Source organism: Styela clava, chromosome 14, assembly GCF_964204865.1.
Source record: "Styela clava chromosome 14, kaStyClav1.hap1.2, whole genome shotgun sequence".
Lineage (NCBI taxonomy): Eukaryota > Metazoa > Chordata > Ascidiacea > Stolidobranchia > Styelidae > Styela > Styela clava.
Window position 1 is genome coordinate 3,779,287 of NC_135263.1, and position 24,391 is coordinate 3,803,677.

Genomic DNA, 24,391 nt, shown 5'->3' on the forward strand with positions numbered 1-24,391 from the left:
ATACCGGTCCTTTCGTAATACAGTGGATCATTATGTATCAGTCGCCATTTTTTTACATAGCCTTCTCATGAGAGATGAAAGTCGCTAAGACGCACACGACCTATTGTCCGGTTACCAGTCTATGTCGGGTATGGGAATAGCCAGTTATTAGTTTCAGATTTGACAATGCACTTCACATCAAACTATATTTTGTCTCATAGTCTGTGTACAAATCCTAGTTCTGTCCTAATTAACCCGCCATCGCATCGCATTTTATATTATAAATTGGTCTCTCCTACACTTTTCCCACTGATAAAGATTCTGATCATTCTTGATCATGGATAATATTCTGAAAAAATATGATTTGGGTGCGTCATTGGTTCGATGACTTTCCGCTGGAAAGAGTAATGCAACTTCCTCCGGATTCCCATTCCGAGTTTTTGATCAAAATAATGTGCATCACGTATTAGAATTAATAACAGTTAGAACAGTCGGGCCAAAGATGACTCACCTGTATGCATGCAGCCCAATCTTGGTTGAATGTGCATTGGTTGCATGTGCATGCAATATAATAAAAATCTAAAATTATAACAAAAATGAAAAAAGTTCATGCTATTAGTTATAGTACATGCTCTCATTTTCCCATTTTAATATTTCGTAAGCGAGGATTGGGATACGTCGAAGCCTACAATGTTTTCATCAACCTTCATTCGGCTTGTCTGCCTGGGAGGCGCATTTGCAGGTGAAATTTTTTTTTATATTTGGTTTCTTGGATTTTCGTTGAATTTAAGCGAGATTCGGTGTTTTCTCGAAAACAAAACCTATTCTAAATTTTAAAATGATTTTAATATAAGACCACCATTTAAAACAAGACCTAGTCGATAGCAAGAAATCCATCTCATACGTTTTAAATGATTAACCTAAAACATGGGAGGGATGAAAAGGTTAAATTACCTGAGGTAACGTTGTATTTATAGGTAAATGGATATCGGTTGTCATATTTTTTATATTTGGAAATCTCGTAGTTGTCCACTTTGTAATTTTGTTTTTGATAAATGAAAATAAGAGACATTCCCTAGAATAAGCCCTAGTGTTATTTTTCGAAAGAAAATTGAAATACGGTATATGGATTGAAAAATACTTTTATCAGTGAAGGGGAGGCAAGAGACATCGATTTGACAGAAGTCACAATTTATCAAAGTCTTGATATAAATAAAATAACTCGTCTACCTAACTATTTATCTTAGCTCAGTGATCGACTCAGTGATCTAACCCTCAGACGAGCCGTGTGTAAAGGGTCTGAAACCTATAAGCATGGGGTATATTCACTTGGCTAACACACACAGTCCCCGAACTCGTATAAGAACTAAAATAAGGAAAATCGGAATAAAATTATGGCCTAACCCTAACCTGGTACACACACTACGGGAGTAACAATAAATCAGTGTCTCCCGACCTTTTTTTAGGGGCATCCATCCAACACGGCGTTTTATCGCAAAACCATAGAGATTGAATTCCATGTAGTCAGAGTCAAAATTTGACCACTTTAGAGTTTTTGTTTTGTAAACCGAAGTCGGGGGTATTGTAGGACATTTTTGCAACTTCATAGCTTTGGACTAGAGGAAAATTCTAGATAGTGTCATATTACAGGTACTTCAGAATTAATGTATATCTGACGCAAATTGATGTGAATTTGATGAAAACAAGGTTACGTGCACTCACTTATAAGTAGATGAGACTCATCTCTGAGCAAAATTAAGGCGACTACTCAAGTCCCAAGAGATACTGAAGCATATTGAATTCCGGTAGCACATGGAATAATTCAGCTATGGTTCATTAAAAAGACTCATCTATTAGAAAATTTATGAGAACTACTGAAACGAAAAGAGACATTAAAATCACAAAAAATTATGGTGAAGCATCATGCGCTAGTAAATACTTTATTTAACTTCGGTTCATTAATGATTAAAAGTTCCAATTATATTTCACAGTCGATATCTCCATGAACATTCAACTCGGATCTGAGTCAGTCAGTGAGTCCTGTGACGAGCAAGCGACAATTACGGTGAGTCACGTCCCGGACGCGTGATCATTTTATTGTTAACCGTTTCCAAAAACTAAAATATGTTTCATTTTATTTTACAGGCATCAAGTGAGGAAGGTGAGTAACTGGTTAATTTAGAAGTCTGAGAGAATATGGTATAGTAACTCAATTAATAGATATAATGAATCGGCGCTCCAGAAGTGTGTGCACGAATATGGAGGATAACTAATTTTGTTCTCCTACTTTACATCAAGTTGTGTAGAAGGACTGAAACCTGTGGGCAGGAGGTATATTCACTTGGCTAAAACAGACAGTCCCCGAACTCGTAATAGAACTAAAACAAAGAAAATCGATATAACACCATTCCCTAACCCTAACCGGGTACACATACTACGGGTGTAACAATAAATCAGTGGCTCCTGACCTTTTGTCTAAAATTTCTTCGTCTATTTTGGAACGCTTCATTCCTCCCCTCGCTATGCATAAAATATTTACGTTATTTCTTCAATCTTTAATCAATCCTTGTCTAGTGGTTTGCACGAGTTCCAAACTCACACTTTCGCAGATTAGTTAGTTTATAATATGCGCATGAATAAGTATTCAAGTAATAATAAACAACTGACAAACGAGAATATCGGTCGGAGACCGAAGACTTATCGATCTTAGATAGGTAATTAGTTAATAACTCGCTAATTATACGACATAATTAACCCAAAATCTATAGGCTTCTGATCCGAGGTAAGATGCATGCACATGCAAAATTTGGAGCAGATTCAACCACGCGTTCGTGAGATATCGCGTTCATCTAACAGACAAACATACAAACAGACAAATACCTATCAACATACTTACCGATCTTAAGATCGATAAGTAATAATAGCAATACTTAGCAAATACAAAGCGAAATTCTTCCCAAAGGATTGAGTAATTCATTAGTTAGGACTGCTAACTGACCGAGCGACCGTAGATCATCGCCTTATTATAATTTCCAGTCATAGAATAGAACGAAAATAATAATAATAACTGCTGAAGTCACGCGGTTTACTCACGCGATTGTGTTTTGCCTCTATGGACCACGCTACAGAATCAGAAAAAATTTACGATTGACTCTGACTCCGATCTGGAGAAAATCGACACCTGGTTTCAATTGATTTTGACTCTAGCTCCTAAAAATTCAGTTTTGATATCGAATACGCTGCATTGCGTATGTAAGCCTTCTTCAAAAGACTGTTAAGAACGCTTGCTAAAAAGTAGGATGTCTTAGTATGATGTTTTAAATTTTTTTTATGACCATTGAAAGTTTGCAATTTTCTATTCCGACGGGAATTTCGACTCCGAATCCGGGTATTTGAAAATACCTATACTCGGACTCCACAGCACTGTATGGACGATTGCAGATGCGACCGGCGCGAAACCTTTGGCAAGAACGGTCCCTAGGTGTCGGCGTCAGAATCTGAATTTCATATGCGGAAGCACTCTTAGTATATTTAGTCTTCGCATTATCACTCTGAACAAGGCTTTATGAAACTGAAAGTTATTGAATCTCACAAAATGAATTCGTTGAAGAATCATATCCTTATCTTCCTATTTCAGAGCTGAGAGACAAACTGTCGAAAAAACTTGAATCGGTTTTGATGAAAAATCCAGATGCCGAAATCACCATCTCAACTCAGATCAATGTTAACGGCCAAATCCACTCAACCAAAATCACCAATTCCGACATAACTTCAACAACTGATGATGCTGTCGACACTAGCAAAGAAAATGTAGCAACTACAGTCGCTTTGCCAACTACTGATGACGTCACTGAATACACAATGGATGACGTAATGACTGAATTTGACACCAGATCCGTGACCTCTATAGCGCCCTCTACATTTGATTCTACGACACCATTGAAAGATCAGGGCACAGGTGACAAATACTGAAATTTTTTGTCCCGCCAACTAAAAGATGGAGAAATGTAGGACAGTTTCACGCCACAATAACTCTAAACTCCAAACTTTTAGGATCGCGACCCCTTTCAATATATTTAAATTCCGCGCAACCCCTTGGGTTCACGATTTAAATCGGTTGAATTCATTGTTATGCAAGCACGCCTCTTCTCCGAAGCTATGTATTCTCTCGAAATAGTGAGATTTCTGTTTTGTACTTATTTAAATAATTTTGTTTCGAATCAACAGTCTAAAAAAGTACAATAGATGTAGTACTTAATTCCAACCCCTAAAATCCGTTCCGCGCCCTCTGATAATTCCGACTGCAGTACTAACAAAAAAAAAACTTTGAAATTGCATAACAATAAAAAAAAACATTCCAAAAGTTTTGGTATGTTTCATTGTATTGCAGGAATATTTATCTACCACCTTGAAAAATACTCATTAAGAATATTATATGAATTTACACAAATACCATTATTACTTTACATCTAATAGCCTACATGAAACAAGGGCTAGATAAATATATAAAACAAACAAAAATCTATTGCAGAGACTAAGATAATAACTGGCGAGCAAGAGAGAACTACAACCGATTTTGTAACTACAGACTCAACTAGGGCAGATGCAACAACCCAGGATGCCACAACTGAACCAAGTAATTTCATTTTTTAATTCTATAAACAACAGAAATGTTGAAAGAGAGAAAGCTGACAGTTATGTTTGACAACTAACATAAATATTTCAGACTTTTTCGGCATTGCAAAATAGTATTTTTCTTTGTACTGTAAGGGAACATTTACCCTTTAACATTTAACAAATACCATTATTACTTTACATCTAATACATAAAACAAGGGTTTGAAAAATATATAAAACAAACATAATTCTATTGCAGAGGCCAGGATGATTACTGACGAGCAAGACGTAGCTACAACCAATGTTGTGACAGATTCGACCAAGACAGAGGCGACAACCCAAGATGCAACAAACGAACCAAGTAATTTCATTTTGATGACAGACAAATAGAAATGGACCTTTCCCCGACCTTTGAGCCCCAAAAAATTTTTCCTATACTTTACCATTGCAAAATTTTCGGGCCTTATTTTAAGAGTGGTTTTGCGAGTTGGCGCCTGTAAAATTGGGCATGTGTTTCAAACCATTATTATGACTCATCGCATACAACAATCTGTTTTTTACAAATATCAGTGAAGAATTTTAGCCTAGGGTATCACAGCTATTCCTACACTAATTTTTTAATACTGCAATTAAATTAAAACTTCTAGGAGGACAGAGTGGTCATTGAATTATCTGATTTTTATTTAAATTCCCGAAACACAAGTGAAAACTAACGAATAGAGTTCGAAAACGCAAAAACGAGGTAAAACGACCACGCCTGAAAATCTGTCTGAGTGAGAAAGTGTCTGAGCGGATGCGAAAAGGGCATTGTTACGTCACAGTTTGTATTTTGCTGATTGGCCAATGTCACGAAGTAAACAAGGAAAGGTCCATAGACAGAAGGACTTAACTATCATTTTTGACTCGACCCAAATAAGTTTTTTTTTTATAAATTGTACGTAGTGTGTATACTACTATAGACTTAACCATTAAAGTAGGTTGGTTCGACGTAGCAATTTGTCAAAATTCTCCACGACAAGTCACAGATTTCTGAGCAATAATTCTTAACAAATATTTTCATAACTTTACGTGCTCCATACCAAAACATCTAAATTTCAAATACGAATACTGGCGTTAATATATGTTTTCGGGAAACTGTATCAACCGAGCTTTTAGGCTGACTATATCTGGAGCTACATCGTTCTCTAAATGTGGCAACTTCCGAATAAATAAAAATTAAATACTATTTACCCAACTTTTTTGGTATATCCATTCCCACTGAGAGCGTCCGATTCTAAACACCTAAAACTCTAACATTTTTATTTTCAGAAATCTGTGACGTCACTTATCATTCGAAACGATATTACATCGTCGTGTTTGATGTACAGAACGTCACGTTCAGCGATGCAGAATCTCTTTGTGAGAAAACATTTGACACACTGGCGAATATATATGACCTCACCCACTGCAACATGTTTCTAGATTGTGTGCGCTCAAAGATTCCTAGTGGGTGGACATGGGTAACTCTTTGGACTGGTCTCACCTATGACTATGTGGTAAGACAAATATACACAATATGTTTCATTTAAGGCCTTAAAACCGCAAATGGTATACAATAGTAGTATAGTATACTAATAGTTTTTGATGAGTTTGCTTGCTTGTCCTTGTTCCTTGCTTGTCCTTAGAGTTTAGAATAATTCCAATCTCGCAGAATATACGGTTATTGATTCACTGGTGGAATATTCAGATGAAAAATGCCACAATGATTTACGATAGTGGCGATTTATGAATGTAACCAAGATAAAACTATATATTGCTTTTAGGTATGCATCAGTAATATATTTACTTTGAAGCTTATATTATATTATGTAAAAATGCGTAATTTGCTTTAACAGAATAATGTCCTTTGGTTATCATCTGACGAATCCATCGATCCACCTCAAGAAATGTGGCTTTGTGGCGAACCACTTAACTAATAATAGCCGTTATGAGTCACAATTGTTTTGTTTATGTTTTTGTCACGCATGATTACTTACGTGCTTTTCTTACGATAACTTGTCATTCTGTTTTCTGTTCGCTTGTCGTTAACATTGCTTTGTTATGGATTAAACATCAACATAATTGAAAGTCTTTTTCTTGTTAGAAAGAAGTTAGTTCGCTTCAAATGGTGACCCCGACCTCAAAAGCATACTTTTGAGAAAAGAATACGCACATAACGAAGAATATGAGTGAAGACAACAAAGCAGGCCTAACAGCGGTATCATTAAAGCTGCCGATTTTCTGGACTAAAAATCCTGCCGTTTGGTTCCACCAAGTCGAAGCGCAGTTCGCTGTTCGAAATATCACAACAGATGAAACAAAATACCACTACGTGGTTGCCGCTCTGGATGAAAATACCGCTGCCAGCATTCTTAATGTTCTCAATAACCCGCCGGAAACGAACAAGTACCAAGATCTCAAAGAGAAGCTCACTACTAAATGTTCGCTGACGGATCCTGAACGAGCTGCGCGCCTTTGTTCAATGCCTGGACTAGGGGATGGAACGGCAACGGAACTTATGGACAACATGCTTGCATTGTATCCAGTAGGTAAGACACCTGATTTCTTATTTCGCTATTTGTTCGTCAGTCATCTGCCACCAGACGTCCGGTCTCAACTTACAGACATTTTAACAACCACGGGCGACGATTTTCGGAAGCTGGCAAAGAAAGCAGATGATATTTTAACTGCAAAAGGCTATGAGGTGACAAACGCTGTACAAAAAACCAGTTCGTTCAAACCATCTCATGTTTTGTCTGAAATGTGTTTTTATCACAGGAAATTCGGCAAGAAAGCCAAAAAATGTCGCCCGCCATGTTCTTTTGTGGTTTCGGAAAACGCCATAGCCGACCGTCAGTAACCTCCTTGGCGGTCGGCGATTCAAACCTTTATTACGTCACAGACAAAAACTCTGGACGCAGTTTTTTAGTTGATACGGGTGCACAAGTCAGCGTGCTGCCTGCCACCGGTCATGACCGTCGTTACGGGCGACCAGGACAAGCACTTTTGGCAGCTAATGGCACCTCAATTACGACATATGGCACACGAAAAGTGCCTTTGACTATATGCGGTAGAAATTTTACCTGGAGATTCACATTAGCCAATGTTTCACGGGCAATTATCGGGGGAGATTTTTTGCGCTCTCACGGACTTTTGGTTGACATCAGGGGCAAACGACTTATCGAGGCAAGCACATACGCTTGTATTCCAACCAGAACGATTACTGGCACCCCGCCTTGCCTTCACTACGTAGCCGAAAACGATTTTGCCAAAATTCTGAACGAATTTCCTGATTTAACGCGCCCCACATTCAGCAACCCGACCACTGCACACGGGGTAAAGCATCATATTGTTACAGAAGGCCCCCCGGTGCACGCAAAGGCTCGAAGATTGCACCCCGATAAGCTAGCCGCGGCAAAGGCAGAGTTTGATAACATGATTGAACTCGGAATCATCCGACCCTCAAATAGCCCCTGGGCGTCTGCGCTTCACATCGTACCTAAACAGGACGGCGGGTGGCGCCCATGTGGAGACTACAGACGTCTCAATGATATGACCGTGCCTGACCGCTACCCAGTCCCAAACATACAAGATTTTACGGCCCGTCTTGCGGGAAGGACAATTTTCTCTAAAGTGGATCTTGTTCGCGGTTATCATCAAATACCTATTCATGAACAAGATTAGGGCCCGACCGATATATCGGCCGGCCGATATATCGGCCTTGTTTTTCACAAATTTTGAACTATCGGTATCGGCTAATTTTACCGATAGTTATCGGCTAATCACGTGACTGCCAAAGTGTCAAAATTGCGCCGGGAAAGCAGTTTTATCGCTTGTTTAATTCGAGAGCGGTTCTGCGTGAAACTCTTTTTCTTCACTATTTCTATTTCTCTCTTATCAAAAGCGGTTTCACGGACGATTGCGACACGGGATTTCACACTTTGCAAGCAAGTTAGCAGCGTGGTGGCTTACAAATCGAAGCAATAGAACACGTGAACGGCTTATTTGTGTCAAATAATATACGCTAGATAGAGAATTTTCGCGTAGTTTACACGGCGCTTGATTTCCCTTGCGCTTTAGTCGTTGAAGGTATTATTTAACTTCTTGTATTGGTATGTTATAGATGGCTGGTTCTAGCGGTAAGAGCAAAGTATGGGAATACTTTGTATGCCACAGTGATGGTGTACTTTGTAAAATATGCTCATCATTGTTAAGTCAAGGTTCCGCCGATTCCAAAAAGAAAAACACCAGTAATTTGTGGAGTCATCTCAGATCGAAACACAAGAGCAAGTATGATGAGATTTCGTAGACGCAGTTAACGCGAAAAAGGCCAGCTGAAGCTTCCCAGTTTAATCGGCAACCTTCATGGGAACACATATTGGATAAATTTAATAAATGGCATGGAAATGACGCAAGAACGAAATCACTTGATAAAATAATAATGGAGATGATAGCCACTGACAACAGGCCATTTGCAATAGTGCAAGATGATGGATTCCGCAGGCTAATAGAAACCATTGAACCTCGCTACGCCCTAAAGACTGAGAAGTATTTCAGAACAGAAATGCTGCCACAAATATATGTGAAGAAACATCGGTATCGTTATCGGCTTATCGGCCTAGTTTTGGAAAACTAGCAGTATCGGTATCGGTTCAAAAAGGCAGTATCGGTCGGGCCCTAAACAAGATATCCCCAAAACTGCCATTATCACACCATTTGGCCTATTTGAATTTCTCCGCATGCCGTTTGGGCTTAAAAACGCCGCCCAGGTGTTCCAGCGTTTAATGGATACCATCTGTCGAGGTTTGCCTTTCGTATTTGTCTATCTTGACGACATCCTTATCGCCAGTACGTCTAAAGATCAACACAAAAAGGACTTGCGAAATCTTTTCCAAAGGCTAAAAAGCCACGGTATGGTTATCAATCCTGCCAAATGTAAATTCGGTTTAAGCGAATTAGAGTTCCTGGGACATACTGTTACAAAAGAGGGTGCTTTTCCTCTCCCCAATAAAGTGAAGGCGATAACTAATTTCCCTCGCCCTTCATCTGTAAAAGGCCTTCAAGAGTTTCTTGGCATGGTTAATTTCTATCATCGGTTTTTGCCCAAAGCTGCCCAAATAATGCAACCACTATTCGCAGCACTTTCCGGCCTGCCCAAGAAGTCGAAGGTTTTGCCCGAATGGACTGACAGTATGATATGTGCATTTGAAAAAACTAAGAAAGCACTGGCAAATGCAGTTATGCTTACACATCCACAACCAAACGCACCAACTGCCCTCACAGTCGACGCTTCGGACGTTGCCTTAGGAGGTGTTCTCGAGCAAAAGTTAAATGGATCTTGGAAGCCAATTGCATTTTATAGTAGACAGCTACGCAAACCCGAGACGAAATACAGTGCATTCGACAAGGAACTTTTGGCCGTTTACTTAGGAATACGACATTTTCGTTATTTTCTCGAAGCACGAACCTTCACGATTTTTACAGATCACAAACCCCTCACTTTTGCTATGTCAAAAGTCTCTGAGCCATGGTCAGCGCGACAACAGCGTCACCTCAATTTCATATCTGAATACACAACAGATATAAAACATATTTCCGGTAAGGATAATACTGTCGCCGACGCCCTGTCGCGCGCGGTCATCAACGACATCAATGACGGCATCGATTATGAAATTATGGCCACAGATCAACTAAACGACAAGGATACACAGGCTTACCGCACTGCTATCACCGGTCTTCGTGTCGAAGATGTCCCTTTTTGCAACGGCAAATTTACATTGCTGTGTGACGTATCTACGGGTAGACCACGACCTATAGTGCCTGCCAGCTGGCGCAGAAAAATTTTTGATGCGGTTCACGGGCTCTCGCATCCAGGCATACGTACCACTCGCAAACTGATCTCACAAAAATTTGTGTGGCATGGTCTCTCCAAACAAATTGGACAATGGGCCAAAACATGCCTGGAATGCCAAAAGTCTAAAATAAATCGTCATATACGGGCCCCTTTAGAAGATTTCAAAATGCCAGACAAACGTTTTGACCATATCAACATTGACTTAGTTGGTCCTTTACCACCATCACAAGGATACAATTACCTTCTTACAATAGTAGATCGTTTCACAAGGTGGCCAGAAGCCATTCCCCTCAAAGACATATCAACTATGTCTTGTGCCCGAGCTTTCCTGTCAAATTGGGTTGCCCGTTTTGGTGTTCCACTTCACATTTCTTCTGACCGAGGATCACAGTTCATTTCAGGCCTTTGGTCTGCCTTTGCCGAATTATTGGGAACAAAAATTCATCACACTACAGCCTACCACCCACAGGCAAATGGTTTGGTAGAACGTTTTCATCGAACAATGAAATCTGCCATCAAGGCACGACTCAATGATACAAACTGGTTGGACGTGCTTCCATGGGTTTTATTGGGAATCCGCACAGCTCCGAAAGAAGATCTTACGGCATCGTCAGCTGAGCTTGTTTATGGCGCTCCCCTCACTGTCCCCGGTGATTTCATATCAGACTCTAAAGACAATAGCTGCCCGACCACAAATCTTCGGCTTCTCAGAGAAAGAGTAGGATCATTGGCTCCAATTCCTACGTCGCACCATGGTCCTTTCAGAGCAAGAATGCCAGCCGCACTCAATCAAGCCAAGTTCGTGTTTATTCGTCGTGACGCACACCGATCTCCTTTACAGAGACCTTATGAAGGACCATTCGAAGTTTTGCAACATGGGAATAAAACTTTCAAAGTACAGATTGGAAACCGAAGCGAAACTATTTCTGTTGACAGGTTAAAGCCAGCTCATCTTGATCTCGACCATCCTGTTTCTGTATCCATTCCTAAACCAAGAGGACGTCCTCCAATCCCTAAAACAACAACGAACAATCAGCGTTCTACAGACGATCGTTCATCCGAACCTACAACCGGTTATGATTACAGAACCAAATTTGGTAGAAAAACTCGTAAACCCACTAGATTTTTATAACTCATTCCGTCTGGGGGGGTAGTGTGGCGAACCACTTAACTAATAATAGCCGTTATGAGTCACAATTGTTTTGTTTATGTTTTTGTCACGCATGATTACTTACGTGCTTTTCTTACGATAACTTGTCATTCTGTTTTCTGTTCGCTTGTCGTTAACATTGCTTTGTTATGGATTAAACATCAACATAATTGAAAGTCTTTTTCTTGTTAGAAAGAAGTTAGTTCGCTTCAGCTTCCGAATTATCCATGTTCCGATGTTTTGTACACAAATATTGCTTTCGGGGTAACTAAAGACCCAGAAGACGCGTTTCAAGGAATTTTCAATTATTCACCCACCTTTTTCTTAGACGGTGTCATCTGTGAAACGACCTGAACTGAACTTTGGAATTCGAATACTCCTGTAACTTATCAACCCCAAACTCAAACTTGTGCATTTGTAAAAAAATTATCCATCTACTCAGTGGTAAGATTCAGCCGGTTCGCACCGGTTCTATAGAACCGTCTCATGGAATTTTATGAGATCAGCGAACCGGTTAGCATTACTGGTTGCTGTCAATACCGTTTTGTAACAGAACGCACGGGCCGCACACTTTTTCTATGAGGGCCGCAAGTCGCACACCCATGCCTAAGAAATCGTACTATTTATTGGTCGGCTGCTGACTAATTAAAGCAATTATCCAAAGCACAGCCTAATACAAACTTATGCTGATTCACATGAGCACATTGAGTACGAGTACATTCATGAGGTAATTCTTGTGTATTGAGGATCGATCCTTTTTCGTGTGCTTTTGCTTTGTCAATTTCCCATTGAGTTTACACAATTTTCTCAATCGCATTATGAAATCTTTAACAGGAAAACTGTGGGTACTCAGCAGTGTAATTACTGATATATATATATCGCAGTAAGGTTCAAGTTCTTCTATTTCATTTTAGAAATCTGAGAATATTTTGATAGTGATGAATATGAGTCAAAATAATTTTTTTCTTGTTCTAATTGAATATCAATATATTATACCAAGTACATTAATAAATGCAGGTTTTGGATATTAGACAGGCATGGTTGTAGGCGCTCCAGAAGTATGTGTACCAATATGGAGCTGAGACGCACACGACCTATTGTCCGGTTACCAGTCTATGTCGGGTATGAGAATAGCCAGTTATTAGTTTCAGATTTGACAATGCACTTCACACATCAAACTGTATTTTGTCTCATAGTCTGCGTCTAATTAACCCGCCATGAAATATAAATTGAATAACAGGTCACGTACCGTATATACAAATTAACAATTACATATTGTTTTTACGGTGGTGTGTTTGGGGTGTGTCACTGTACGCTGGAAAACCTAAAGCAACTTTCTTGTTTAGGGTTTTTGTGCAAAATATTGCATCGCATTTTATATTTAAAATTGGTCTCTCCATTACTTTACCCAATGATAAAGATTCTGATCATTCTTGATCGTGAGTGTTTTTCCTGAAATTCCCAGCCCTAGTAATCCATAATTTTTCAATTACGTCAACGAAAATGAAGAAAATTTATTTAACACTTAAACTGTATATAATATATGATTGTACCCAAAATTTTCAGTAATCTGGGACGTTTGCACATAAGTTATGTTCTCTCTAGATTTCTAGAATATGTTCCAATTGACCTGAGTTCTGTTTTATTGGGTACACTGTACGAACTATGGTTGAGATTTTTCAAGGGTGTGAAATACGTCAAAGTCCACGCGTCTGAAACGATAAATTAATTAGCATTTGCAATCTGGACTCATAACACGACGAGAGACTGTAATTCGCAATACTAACCAACCCCTGGCTCTTCCCTTCCCAGAATATAGTAATTCTATACATAGTGAGCTCTTACTACTCTATGATTTGACACTTCTCTTGTTAACTAATTTCCTATGCAATCTTTTACAATGCACAATATAGTAATATCCCTAGTTAATTTGTATAGCAATCTATTGTCTTGATTTTATTCAACTTATGAAGGCCTACTCCAAGTATACTTTTTTTTATATTCACTAGTTATGTATTCTATTATATCCCTTCTCGTATTTTACAGTTTTTGTGACTCGACCCTTTGCATGGCCTTTGCTTTGTCAATGTATAATGAACGTTTGAGTCACAATATAGTCTGGAAGCCTACATTCTATTAAAAACTGCATGTGTTTAACAATCCATTGTTCGATTTTATTAAGTTATGAACGTCTACTCTCCTTTTGCAAAAGTATGCTTGTCACTTATATCCTGATATATACGGTTGATCTCATTTCACAGTTCTTGTGGCTCAACTCTTCGCCTTGGCTTTTTTGTCAATATTTGAACGTTTGTGTCAAATTTGCAATATTAAAGCTTACATGTCATAAAAGCTGTAAAAAAAATTCTGATTTCAGTGAGGTAAACACTGAGCAGCAATTTCAGATGTTAATTGAGATTTTGTATCAGAATATCAGCGTTTTTTTTTTCAGTTAAATTGCTTCTATTTTCATTGTATTTCATTTTCAACTATTATGCAGAACACTTGGGATATTTTCGTGGTGATATTACTTGCTTTGTTCCAGAACAATTACTTGTTTTAAATAAATACCAATATGTATATATATACCGAGTTTACAGTATGCAGATATTAGACAGGCATAGCAGCTTTTTTAAGTGCTTAGTAAGTCTGTGAGTACAAGAAAAAGTCGAATGCATTTAAGTTTGCATGCAAGTTTATTGTCATATTTTATACAAATCTGGCAACGGTATTTTCTTCCGCCCACATTTTGAAATCCTTAACCTTCTGACAATGGTCGAAATTTGTAACCACTTGGCCAAAATAAACAAAACCCAGGGTGTAATAAATTGGGCAATGCCGAACCAAAAGATTCCGGTATTTCGTAATAAAGTAGATCATTATGTATCAGTCACTGCTTTTATTGAGCCCTTTCGGGCTGCAGGTTCATTTTAGGATAGAATTACATATTCATCCCGTTGAAGAGCCGATAAGACCGCTTAATCATATGGCGAAACATAGCATCTCGTCAGGTTACCAGTCAATGTAGGGCATGGAATCAGTTGGGCATGGAATTGACATTGCACTTTACCTCAAATTGACTATTGTCTCATAATTTGTGTATAATGCCTAACCGAAAAGATTCTTTTTCTCAACTAGCAGGTGCTTCTAATACAAGTCCTCAAGATTTATGAGGCGAGTAAAGGCCTGGTACAAAAAATTCACCCATTTAGCTTCTCTGGTGTCGCCAAGTCCATCCATGAATCGACTCTATGCCGCTATTGCTTAGAGTTTGAATTCGCATCTAAAAGCAATATGGTATTGAAAGCTGTTACAGTTTATTGAAAATGAAATACGAAAATATTTTCTCAGTCAGCGTACAACCCCATTAGTTGTGCAACTTAAAATGTAGTGAATAGATATGTTGACCCAAAGTAAATCTAAGGTACGGAAACATGCGCCGACGAATTAGCCAAATTCGGTTATGAAAAACTACAGTGGGGATGAGCAATCTGCGGCCCGCGGGCCAAATGCGGCCCATCTTTAAAATATGTGCGGCCCGCGAAGAAGGGCTAATTTGAAATGGTTTGCAACCTGCAAAACAAGTTTTTAGTTTAGTAATTCAAATCCCTTTGCGTTGCGAAGCTTATGTCTGAGTCCAGTTTATTATCTATGCCTGTGACTTCACTATCCCCTAACAGTTGTCTTTTGCGAAGCGAACAACGCATGTCAAACGATCAATAACACATTTTTTTTTGTTGCAACTACTAGAAAGTCCAAGTTAAATAAAGGTGCGACCCACGGTTTCACCAAGGTGTTATATATTATCTGGCCCTTCTGTATAAAAGGTTGCACACCCGTAATTTATAGGGTAGCAGAAATTTCTTGGGAATCAGCGGCAAAAGTGTAGCAATGCAATCTGTCCCAAGCGTTCGAGATGCAAACAAATAACTATTAGTAAGGCAAAACTATGCTTTATTCAAAAACACGTTGATGAAATCACAGCCTCTAAACAATAAAGAAATGTAAATATCCAAAATAAGGCGGGCGATATCAAATCTAACAAATATTTTTTATTTTAATTAGCTTCACGCCCCCTAAAAAAATGTCTACGCCGCCCGCGCCCCACCACCGTTTGTGAACCACTGGTAAAATTAGACGGACCGCGATCTTTCTGGTTCGGCATTGCTTACCCGATTTGACCCATTCAGAATCGTTTGGAGCTCTGGATTCCAATTCAGAGCATAGGATTTGATCTATCACACTCGTATATGCTTGATCCACATTATGCTAATTTCCCAATTTTTCAATAACCCGAGTTTTGCCTTAATTAACCAACCATGAAATATATAAATTGGATAGCAGGTCATGTGTGAGCAAATCAACCAATCATATTGTTTTTTGCGGTGGTGTGTTTGAGGTGTATCACCGTGCGCTGGAAAGACTAAAGCAATTTCCTTGTTTACAGTTTTTGTGCAAAATAGTGCATCGCATTTTAGATTTAAAATATGTCTCCTCCATAGTTTTCACGATGATAAAGAACCTGCTTATCCGGGTACCAACCTCGATCATAGATAATTATCCGCAAAGGTGTGTTTGGTCGCGTCATGGGCCTAATGACTTTTGGCCCGAGAAAGTATAATGCAACTTCCGTATTCCGAGTTTTTTGCTCAGAATAATGTGCATCACGCATATTGAAATTAATAGTAATTAGAATAGTTGGGCCAAAGATGATTTACCTGTTTGCATGTGGCCCAACCCTGGTTGTATGTGCATGTGTTATAACAAAAATCTAAAATTATAACAAAAATGGGAAGAAGTTCATGCTATAAGTTCAGGTGCATGCGATCTATTTGCCATTTTAGCTTTTTGGAAGCGAGGATTGGGATACGTCGAAGCCTACAATGTTTTCATCAACCTTCATTTGGCTTGTCTGCTTGGGAGGCGCATTTGCAGGTGAAACTTTCCTTATATTTTGTTTCTTGGATTTTCGTTGGATTTAAGCAAGATTCCTTGTTTCCTTGAAGATAAGACCTATTCTGAATTTTAAAATGAATTCAATATAAGACCTCCCCAAACAAGACCTAGTTGATAGTAAGGAATATCTCCGACACGTTTTAAATGGTTATTCTAAAAGGTGTGAGAGGGGAAAACGTGTCATTCATAAGTAAATGAATATCGATTTTTATATTTTGTTTAATTGAAAATATCGTAATTCTCCATTTTGTTTTTGCTAAATGAAAATAAGAGACATCCCCCAAAATAAGCCCTAGTGTTATTTTTCGAAAGAAAATTGAAATAGCATATATGAATTGAGAAATACTTCTATCAGTGTTGGGGAGATAAGCGACATTACCTTGACTGGAGTTACAATTTATCGAAGACGCGGAAAGACTTGAGAAAAATAAAATGACTCGCACTTAACTAATCGCCTTTGCTCAGTGATCGACTCGATCTAACCCTCGGTAGAGCCGTGACCAGATTTGATTCGCGGTTTAGGGGCTTCTATCCAACACGGGCTTTTAGAGGAAAATCAGGGATGTGGACTCGAGCATTTTTTTAAAGTATCGGTGGTTGATTTTCATGTAGTTGGAGTAAAATTTTTACCAATCCATGGTTTTATTTTTTTGCAACCTTAAGACGGGATATATTTAGAATACTGTAGGATATTTTTGCGACTTCATAGCATTAGAAGAAAATTCAAGATAGTTTTGTATAACAGGTACATCAGAATTAATTTAAATCTGACGCAAATCTTTACAACAGTTTTTTTTTTTGAGTAAATGTGTTGAAAACAATGTTGCGTGCACTCACTCAGAAGTAGAAGAGACTCATCTCTGAGAAAAATTACGGCGACTACTTAAACACCTAGTGAAAAAATTTAAAAAAAATCGCTTTTCTCTTTAATTAGTTCCAAGAGATACTGAAACATTTAAAATCACGAAAGCGCGTTGATTAATTCAGCTTTGGTTCATTAAATAGACTCATCCATTAGCAAATTTATGAGAACTACTGAATCGCAAAGAGATGGTGAAACCCACATAGAATTATGGTGGAGCATCACGCGCTGGTAAATACTTTGTTTAACTTCAGTTCATTAAAAGTTTCAATTATATTTCACAGTCGATATCTCCATGAACATTCAACTCGGATCTGAGTCAGTCAGTGATTCTTGTGACGAGCAAGAGACAATTACGGTGAGTCACGTCCCGAACGCGTGATCATTTTATTGTTAACCCTTCCCCAAAACTAAAATCTGTTTCATTTCATTTACAGGCATCAAGTGAGGAAGGTGAGTAACTGGTTATTTTAGAAATCTGAGAGAATATGGCATAGTAACTAAATTAATGGATATGATAAATCGGCGCTCCAGAAGTGTGTGTACCAATATAGAGGTAATTAATTTTGTTCGCCTACTTTACATAAAGTTGTATAAAGGGACTGATTACTATGGTTAGGGGGTATATTCACTTGGATAACACATACAGCCCCTGAACTCGTAATGAACTAAAATAAGGAAAATATGATAGGATTTACATATTTATCCCGGTCGGCTAGCTACTGAGTCTCTCACGTTAAACTGTTCAGTGTCGAGTCTTATCTATTATTTCAGAGCTGAGAGACAAACTGACGAAAAAACTAGAATCAGTTTTGATGAAAAACCCAGATGCCGAAATCACCATCTCAACTCAGATCAATGTTAACGGCCGAATTCACTCAACCAAAATCACCAATTCCGACATAACTTCCACAACTGATCGCGCCATCGCCACTAGCAAGGAAAATGTAGCAACTACAGTTGCTTTGCCAACCACTGGTGACATCCCTGACTACACAATGGATGACGTAATGACTGAATTTAACACTAGATCCGTGACCTCCATAGCGCCCTCTACATTTGAGTCTAATACACCACTGGGAGATCATAGCACAGGTGATAAATCGTAAAATATTTTGGTCCCGGTAAATTAGAAATGAAGAATTGTAGAAGAGTTTCGCGCGAATCCGACTCTATTCTACTCAAAAACTCAACTACGGGTTAGCAAAAATTCGGATTCAAACTTTGCACCTAAAATAATGCCACGCACAAAAACAAAACCCCTACATTGCAAAAGAATATAAATATATATTTCAGAAGTTTCCTTCAATTTTGATCAGCGTCTTATGCCAGGTTTCTGAAGTTACAGAATGGAATTTCCATTGAACTGTTGAATACATTTATGTCCCGCAGGGAAAAATAACTTCTGACTTATTAACGAATATAAATCTAATAAAACAAACCAGACGAATATATAAAACAAACTCTCTTCTGTTGTAGTGACTGAGATGATAACTAACGAGCAAGAGGAAACTACAACCAATGTGGTGACTACAGATTCTACCGAGGCAGAGGCAACAACCCAGGATGCCACAACTGAACCAAGTAATTTTAATCATTAATTCAGTAGACAACAGAAATAGAAAGAGACACTTGACAATTATATTTGGCAATATAAATAAATATTTGGAAATAACAACCGACTTTTCGAGGGTCACCGCCCCCATATGAATTCATATAACTACTTTACATCTAATAATTGAAGCAGGGTTCCCATAAATATAGGAAACAAACTTACTTTCATCGCAGAGAACGAGATGATTACTGACGAACAAAAGAAAACTACAACTAATGTTGGGACGACAGATTCAACCAAGGCGGAGGCAACAACCCAGGACGCCATAATTGAACAAAGTAATTTTATTTTGTATTCGGTAAACAGACAAACGGAGAGAGGCAAACAAGGCTATAATATATTTCACTTGATTATTATTCTTTACTTGGCACAAAGACAACAATTTGCTCATATTTATTGTGTGGTCTTATATTACTGCCTGGATGTGAACAATAAAATTAGTAGATTTGGGGTAGCAATACGTCAAAATTTAGGCATTTGCAGTGAGAGATAAATACGCCTTTTCAACTCCATTTTACTCTATTCTTGAAAGCCTCACTCACTCAAAACTGACTTTTCCAGGCTTGCAATCAATATTCCTCTCACCAAACAAAGCAACCGAGATAGATAAAAATGCCCGTTTAAATGCCTGGGATAACGTCAACAGCGAAGTATGAGTCTGTAGAGATATCCTTCAAGATATTATTAGATATCAGAGGCTGCTTTTTATTAGTCTGTGTTCGGAGCAAAAGGCACAAGTAAGGGTTGTACTACGTCGTTATACAACCCCGCCCCCTCCCTTCAAAATTTTGGGCTAGCTTCGCCACTGACCAGGAATTTGACTCTGAACAGTGAATATCTAAAACACTAAATATTTTGTTTTCAGGAAACTGTGACGTCACTTACGATTCGAAATGCTTTAATATTTTCGTGTTTGGTAAAAAGAACGTTTCGTTTAAAGATGCAAAACATCTTTGTGGGAACGATAAACTGGCAAATATTTATGACCTTGATCATTTCAACATGATTCTAGATTTTGTGCGCTCAAAGATCCCCAGTGGGTTGACATGGGTCAATGTTTGGACTGGTCTCACCTACAAAGTAAGTAAAATTTACTCATACGCTATATGTTTTAATTAAGGCCCTAAACTGCAAAAGGGATATGATAGTAATATACTAACAGTTTTTGCTGTCTTGCCTTCCTTGTTTATTCCTCCAATTTAAATTGCTTTCAATCTCTCGCCAATTTATATTATTATCTTGGTATGGTTAGTACGAGATATCTCGAGAATTAATAAAGTAAAAATTGTAGCATCATCAATTTTACTTTAAAATGATTCCCCAATGATTTATGATAGTGGCGATGTATGAGTTAGAGATATACCGATACAACTTTTGTCGCCGACACCGATACCAGCTAACAAAGCCGATACCGACGCCGATTACGACCGATATTCCGATGTAATTATTACCTCAAGTTTGCAGACGGTTTAAAGTTTGATCATTATTAACAGTGCACATTATTTCGGATCAAATAAGAGAAACACCACACACATATATATATATATATTAAGAAGTAGATGTTTGGGATCCAAATGCGTTAATTGATTCAGATGCATTGAGTACTGGCGCTAGTAATCTCGGTGTTCAATTATGAAAAATAATAGGATTTGGCTACTGTTGGTGGTAAAATAAATAAATGTCTAGAAACAGGTCAGAATCCGATTCCCGTTTCTACTAGCGGGGGACGTGCATGGCTCATAGTTCACGATCTATCCAAGCAAAAAATAATTTTAAGAACGGTATTCCAACTCTCTTTTAAAACATTCTGGATCATATTGAGAAGCTAAATATATCGGAAATATCGATCTAAATTTAGCCGATACCGATACACTACCGATACCGAAAATTTGGCCGATACCGATACATCTCTATTATAAATGTACTTACTTGTGATATACTTATTGATATGACTAGTGTACATGTTACCAAGATGAAACGTTGCTCCCGTAGTATGTGCATCAAGATGGCGCTTAACCTGAACATAGTATGTGTACCAGGTTAGGAATATCAGGAGGTGGGCCATCTTGGTGCACATACTTCTGGAGCGACGATAAAACTATATATTGCCCTTAGGCTGGCATCAGTAAGCTATTCCACTTTGAAGCCTACATTATATTATGTAAAAATGCGCAATTTATTCTAACAGAATAATATCCTTGGGTCATCATCTGTCGAATACAAATTTCCAGCATTAGGAATAGGGCTTCCGAGTTTTCTATCTCACGATGTTTCGTACACAAATGTTGCTTTTGAAGTAGCTAAAGATCCAGAAGACAATCAAGGGATTTTCAATTATCCACCCTCTCGTTCATTCCACGGTGCCATCTGTGAAACGACCTGAACTGAACTGCGGATATATTCAAGTTACTTATCAACCCCAGACTCGTGAATTTGTAAATAATTATCCAACTACTTTACTATATTTGTGGCCAATACTAAATAAAATCTAACTAACCCTGCTATTGGTCGACGATTCTAGGTAATTTCGCCCTAGGAAATTCCGCCGCATAGGAAAAAAGTTGCAAGAGCATTTTGCTGTAAAACAAGTATTTGTGATAAAAACCGAAACCCTAACGGTTAGGGTAAGCTCTTAAATGACGAACCTTTTTTGAATAAAAAGGTACTTTAAATACCTGTTCACGATTTTTCATGTGGCGAATTTTCTTTTGAGGCGAGATTTCCAGCGGCGAAATTTCTTTCGGCGAGATTTCCTACGGCGAAATTTCTTGCTGCGAATTTTCCGGAAACGTTGGTCTACTGTTGAATTCGAACTATCATTAAAGTATACAGAGCACAAGATAATTCGAACTCAACTGCCCACTTGCTCCTTGATCAACTGTTGCCTATGCGGCTGTTTATGGGAACTACTTACTCAAAAACATGTACTCTAACACAGAGGTGTGCAACCTTCAATACAGCAGGGCCAGGCAGAAATAACTGGATGAAACCACGGGCCGCACCTTCTTTTAACCAAGACTTTCCAGTAGTTGCATGCACGAAAATGTTGGTTATTGATCTTGTAACATATGCGTTATTTGCTTCGCACAAGCTAACTGTTAAGGAACTGTAAAGTCATTAGCATAAATAATTAATTGGACTCAGGTATAGGCTTCGCAACCCAAAGGGATCGGAATTACTCGCACGAACCAAATTAAATTGAAAATTCGTTTCGCGGGCCGCACATCACTCAAAATGGCACCGCGGTCTTCACAAATTTTCTATGAATGCCAAATTTGGCCCGCGGGCCGCAGGTTGCATACCCTTGACCAAACAAATCGTAGTATTAGTCGGCGGCTACTGACTATAATTACAGTAATTATTCAGAGCACAACCTAATACAAACTTATGCTGATTTACATGAGGCCATTGGGTATGAGTGCATTCAAAAGGTAATTGAGACCTGATCCCTTTGTGTTGGCTTTTGCTTTGTCAATTTTTAATTTCCCATTGAGTTTACACAATGTTCTCAATCATATTTTGAAACTGTTTAACAGTAAAACTGTGGGTATTTAACAGTGTAATTACTGATATATCGCAGTAAACTTAATGTTATCACCAAGTTCTTTTATTCCACTTCAGAAATCTGAGAATATTCCGACAGTGATAAATAATCAGCAAAATAAATTTTTCTTTGTTATAATTGAATGTCAATATAATATACCAAGTGCATTTCTGAATACCGTTTTAGATATTAGACAAGCATGGTTGTGAGATAGGGTATATGGTATACAGCAGTAGTTCTCAAACGGTGGGCGCGCCGTTTCCTATGCTCGCATTTTTGATTGCACATATCATGGTGAACAGTAATTTCCGATTCAGATTTATTACGATTTTGCCATCAGCTTTTTGCTTTAATTTCTGTTATTTTCATTTTTTTTTCTCATTTTCAACTTTTTTTAGAACATAGCTGTTTAATCGTAAAGTTGTGGATATTTAACAGTAAAATTACTGGGATATCTTCAAGTTTTTATTTCATGTGAAGTGCCAGTGAATATTTCAACAGTGATGAATATGAAGCAAAATCAATTTTCCTTGTTTTAATTAAATATCAATGTATTATACCAAGTGCATCATTAAATACAGTTTGTAGATATTAGACAGGCTTTGCAATAGTTTATACAAATCAATGAATAACGACCAGATAAGCGCGAAATCGTTGCTATGACGATGATGCGGATTCACATCGTTGACCAATCACGAGAGAGTTTGGTTTACTGTCATGTAAGCAATCATTTATGCCTAAGAAGTTACTAAAGCCCGAAATCCCCCGGATACACTAAGTTCCATACATCGTTTCATCACCAAACCCACCGGCAATTTTTTCAAAATATTAGAAATTCTTCCTGGATACTAGAAAAGCATAGTAGCGGTTTATAAAAATCAGAGAACGGTATTTCCTACGCGGGCATTTTTGATTGCACTTTCCTCAGGGGCTCCCGAAGTATGCGAACCAAGATGGCGGACATCGGAATGTAATATGTGTACTAGGTTAGGGTTAGGCCATAATTTTAGGTATAAATACTACGGGAGGCTTTTGGCTAGTCTTCGAACTGATAATAGGACTAAAATATGGAAAATTTGAAAAAAAATTATCGCCTAACTCTAACCTGTTACCCATGTTACGTTCCGATGTCCGCCATCTTGGTTCGCATACTTCGGGAGCACCCTTCCCTCTTATATTAGTCGAAGACAAATTGGTACAAGTACACATCATCCTCATTGTGATTGTTTGTCTAATTTCTTCACTGCATTCAGCCATGTCATTACTTGTTGTTACGTAATAATTGTTTGTTTACATGTGCTTCTTTGGTGATGGATCGTCATCAGTATTGTAATCAGTCATTTATTTCTTCATCAAACTGAGAATACGAAGCATACATACACATATTCAAAGAAAACAAAAAAATCTCAATTCATTTTAAAAATTTTAACAGGCTCATAGCAGGGCCTGTAAATATATATGTTCTTTGTTGCAAATAAACCTTTCATCCATAAATTAGACAATATAAACTTCAGATTTCGACACCGAAAAATTAAAAATGCGACTTCTCCAATTCCTATGAACTTCGATCTCAGGACTCTTTACTTGAACAAGTGGTTCACAATCAATCAACCAATCAAATCGTTTTTCATTAGCCATCTCGGCAAAGCATAACAACCTTTTTTTCAAGCGACACAAATTTTTCAAAAAATAAATTTTGTAAAACCTCGCGACCCAATTGAATATTCTCTAATACTAAACGACATGTAGTGCTTTTGAGGCAGAAAATTGAATTCCTAAAATAAAATATTCATTTTT

The 24,391-nt window shown here is 38.1% G+C and overlaps 3 protein-coding genes across 3 annotated transcripts; all 3 read left to right on the plus strand.

Moving 5' to 3' along the window:
* Positions 1–644: 644 nt before the first annotated feature.
* On the plus strand, positions 645–6,550 carry LOC120341396 (uncharacterized). Its single transcript, XM_078120031.1, has 8 exons — positions 645–721; positions 1,971–2,044; positions 2,125–2,140; positions 3,617–3,937; positions 4,511–4,615; positions 4,855–4,956; positions 5,904–6,130; positions 6,470–6,550. The coding sequence occupies exons 1-8, from the start codon at positions 670–672 to the stop codon at positions 6,548–6,550; spliced, it is 978 nt and encodes a 325-aa protein (XP_077976157.1). The 5' UTR covers positions 645–669.
* A 248-nt stretch (positions 6,551–6,798) lies between these two features.
* On the plus strand, positions 6,799–7,473 carry LOC144432025 (uncharacterized). Its single transcript, XM_078120032.1, has one exon. It carries the CDS (start codon positions 6,799–6,801, stop codon positions 7,471–7,473), a length of 675 nt encoding a protein of 224 aa, XP_077976158.1.
* Positions 7,474–16,465: 8,992 nt separating this feature from the next.
* Positions 16,466–23,755, plus strand: LOC120341083 (uncharacterized). Its single transcript, XM_078120132.1, has 8 exons — positions 16,466–16,552; positions 17,720–17,793; positions 17,873–17,888; positions 18,210–18,530; positions 18,915–19,019; positions 19,224–19,328; positions 19,916–20,130; positions 21,239–23,755. Exons 1-8 carry the CDS (start codon positions 16,501–16,503, stop codon positions 21,431–21,433), a joined length of 1,083 nt encoding a protein of 360 aa, XP_077976258.1. The 5' UTR covers positions 16,466–16,500; the 3' UTR covers positions 21,434–23,755.
* Positions 23,756–24,391: the final 636 nt, after the last annotated feature.

Bases quoted from the DNA above. Each gene is read 5' to 3' on its own strand.
- LOC120341083 (XM_078120132.1), top strand. From the start codon at position 16,501: ATGTTTTCATCAACCTTCATTTGGCTTGTCTGCTTGGGAGGCGCATTT. The intron at 19,020-19,223 runs GTAATTTTAATC...CTTTCATCGCAG, and splicing joins GGATGCCACAACTGAACCAA to AGAACGAGATGATTACTGAC. The intron at 20,131-21,238 runs GTAAGTAAAATT...TTATTCTAACAG, and splicing joins GGACTGGTCTCACCTACAAA to AATAATATCCTTGGGTCATC.
- LOC120341396 (XM_078120031.1), top strand. From the start codon at position 670: ATGTTTTCATCAACCTTCATTCGGCTTGTCTGCCTGGGAGGCGCATTT. The intron at 722-1,970 runs GTGAAATTTTTT...TATATTTCACAG, and splicing joins CCTGGGAGGCGCATTTGCAG to TCGATATCTCCATGAACATT. The intron at 3,938-4,510 runs GTGACAAATACT...AATCTATTGCAG, and splicing joins ATTGAAAGATCAGGGCACAG to AGACTAAGATAATAACTGGC.
- LOC144432025 (XM_078120032.1), top strand. From the start codon at position 6,799: ATGAGTGAAGACAACAAAGCAGGCCTAACAGCGGTATCATTAAAGCTG.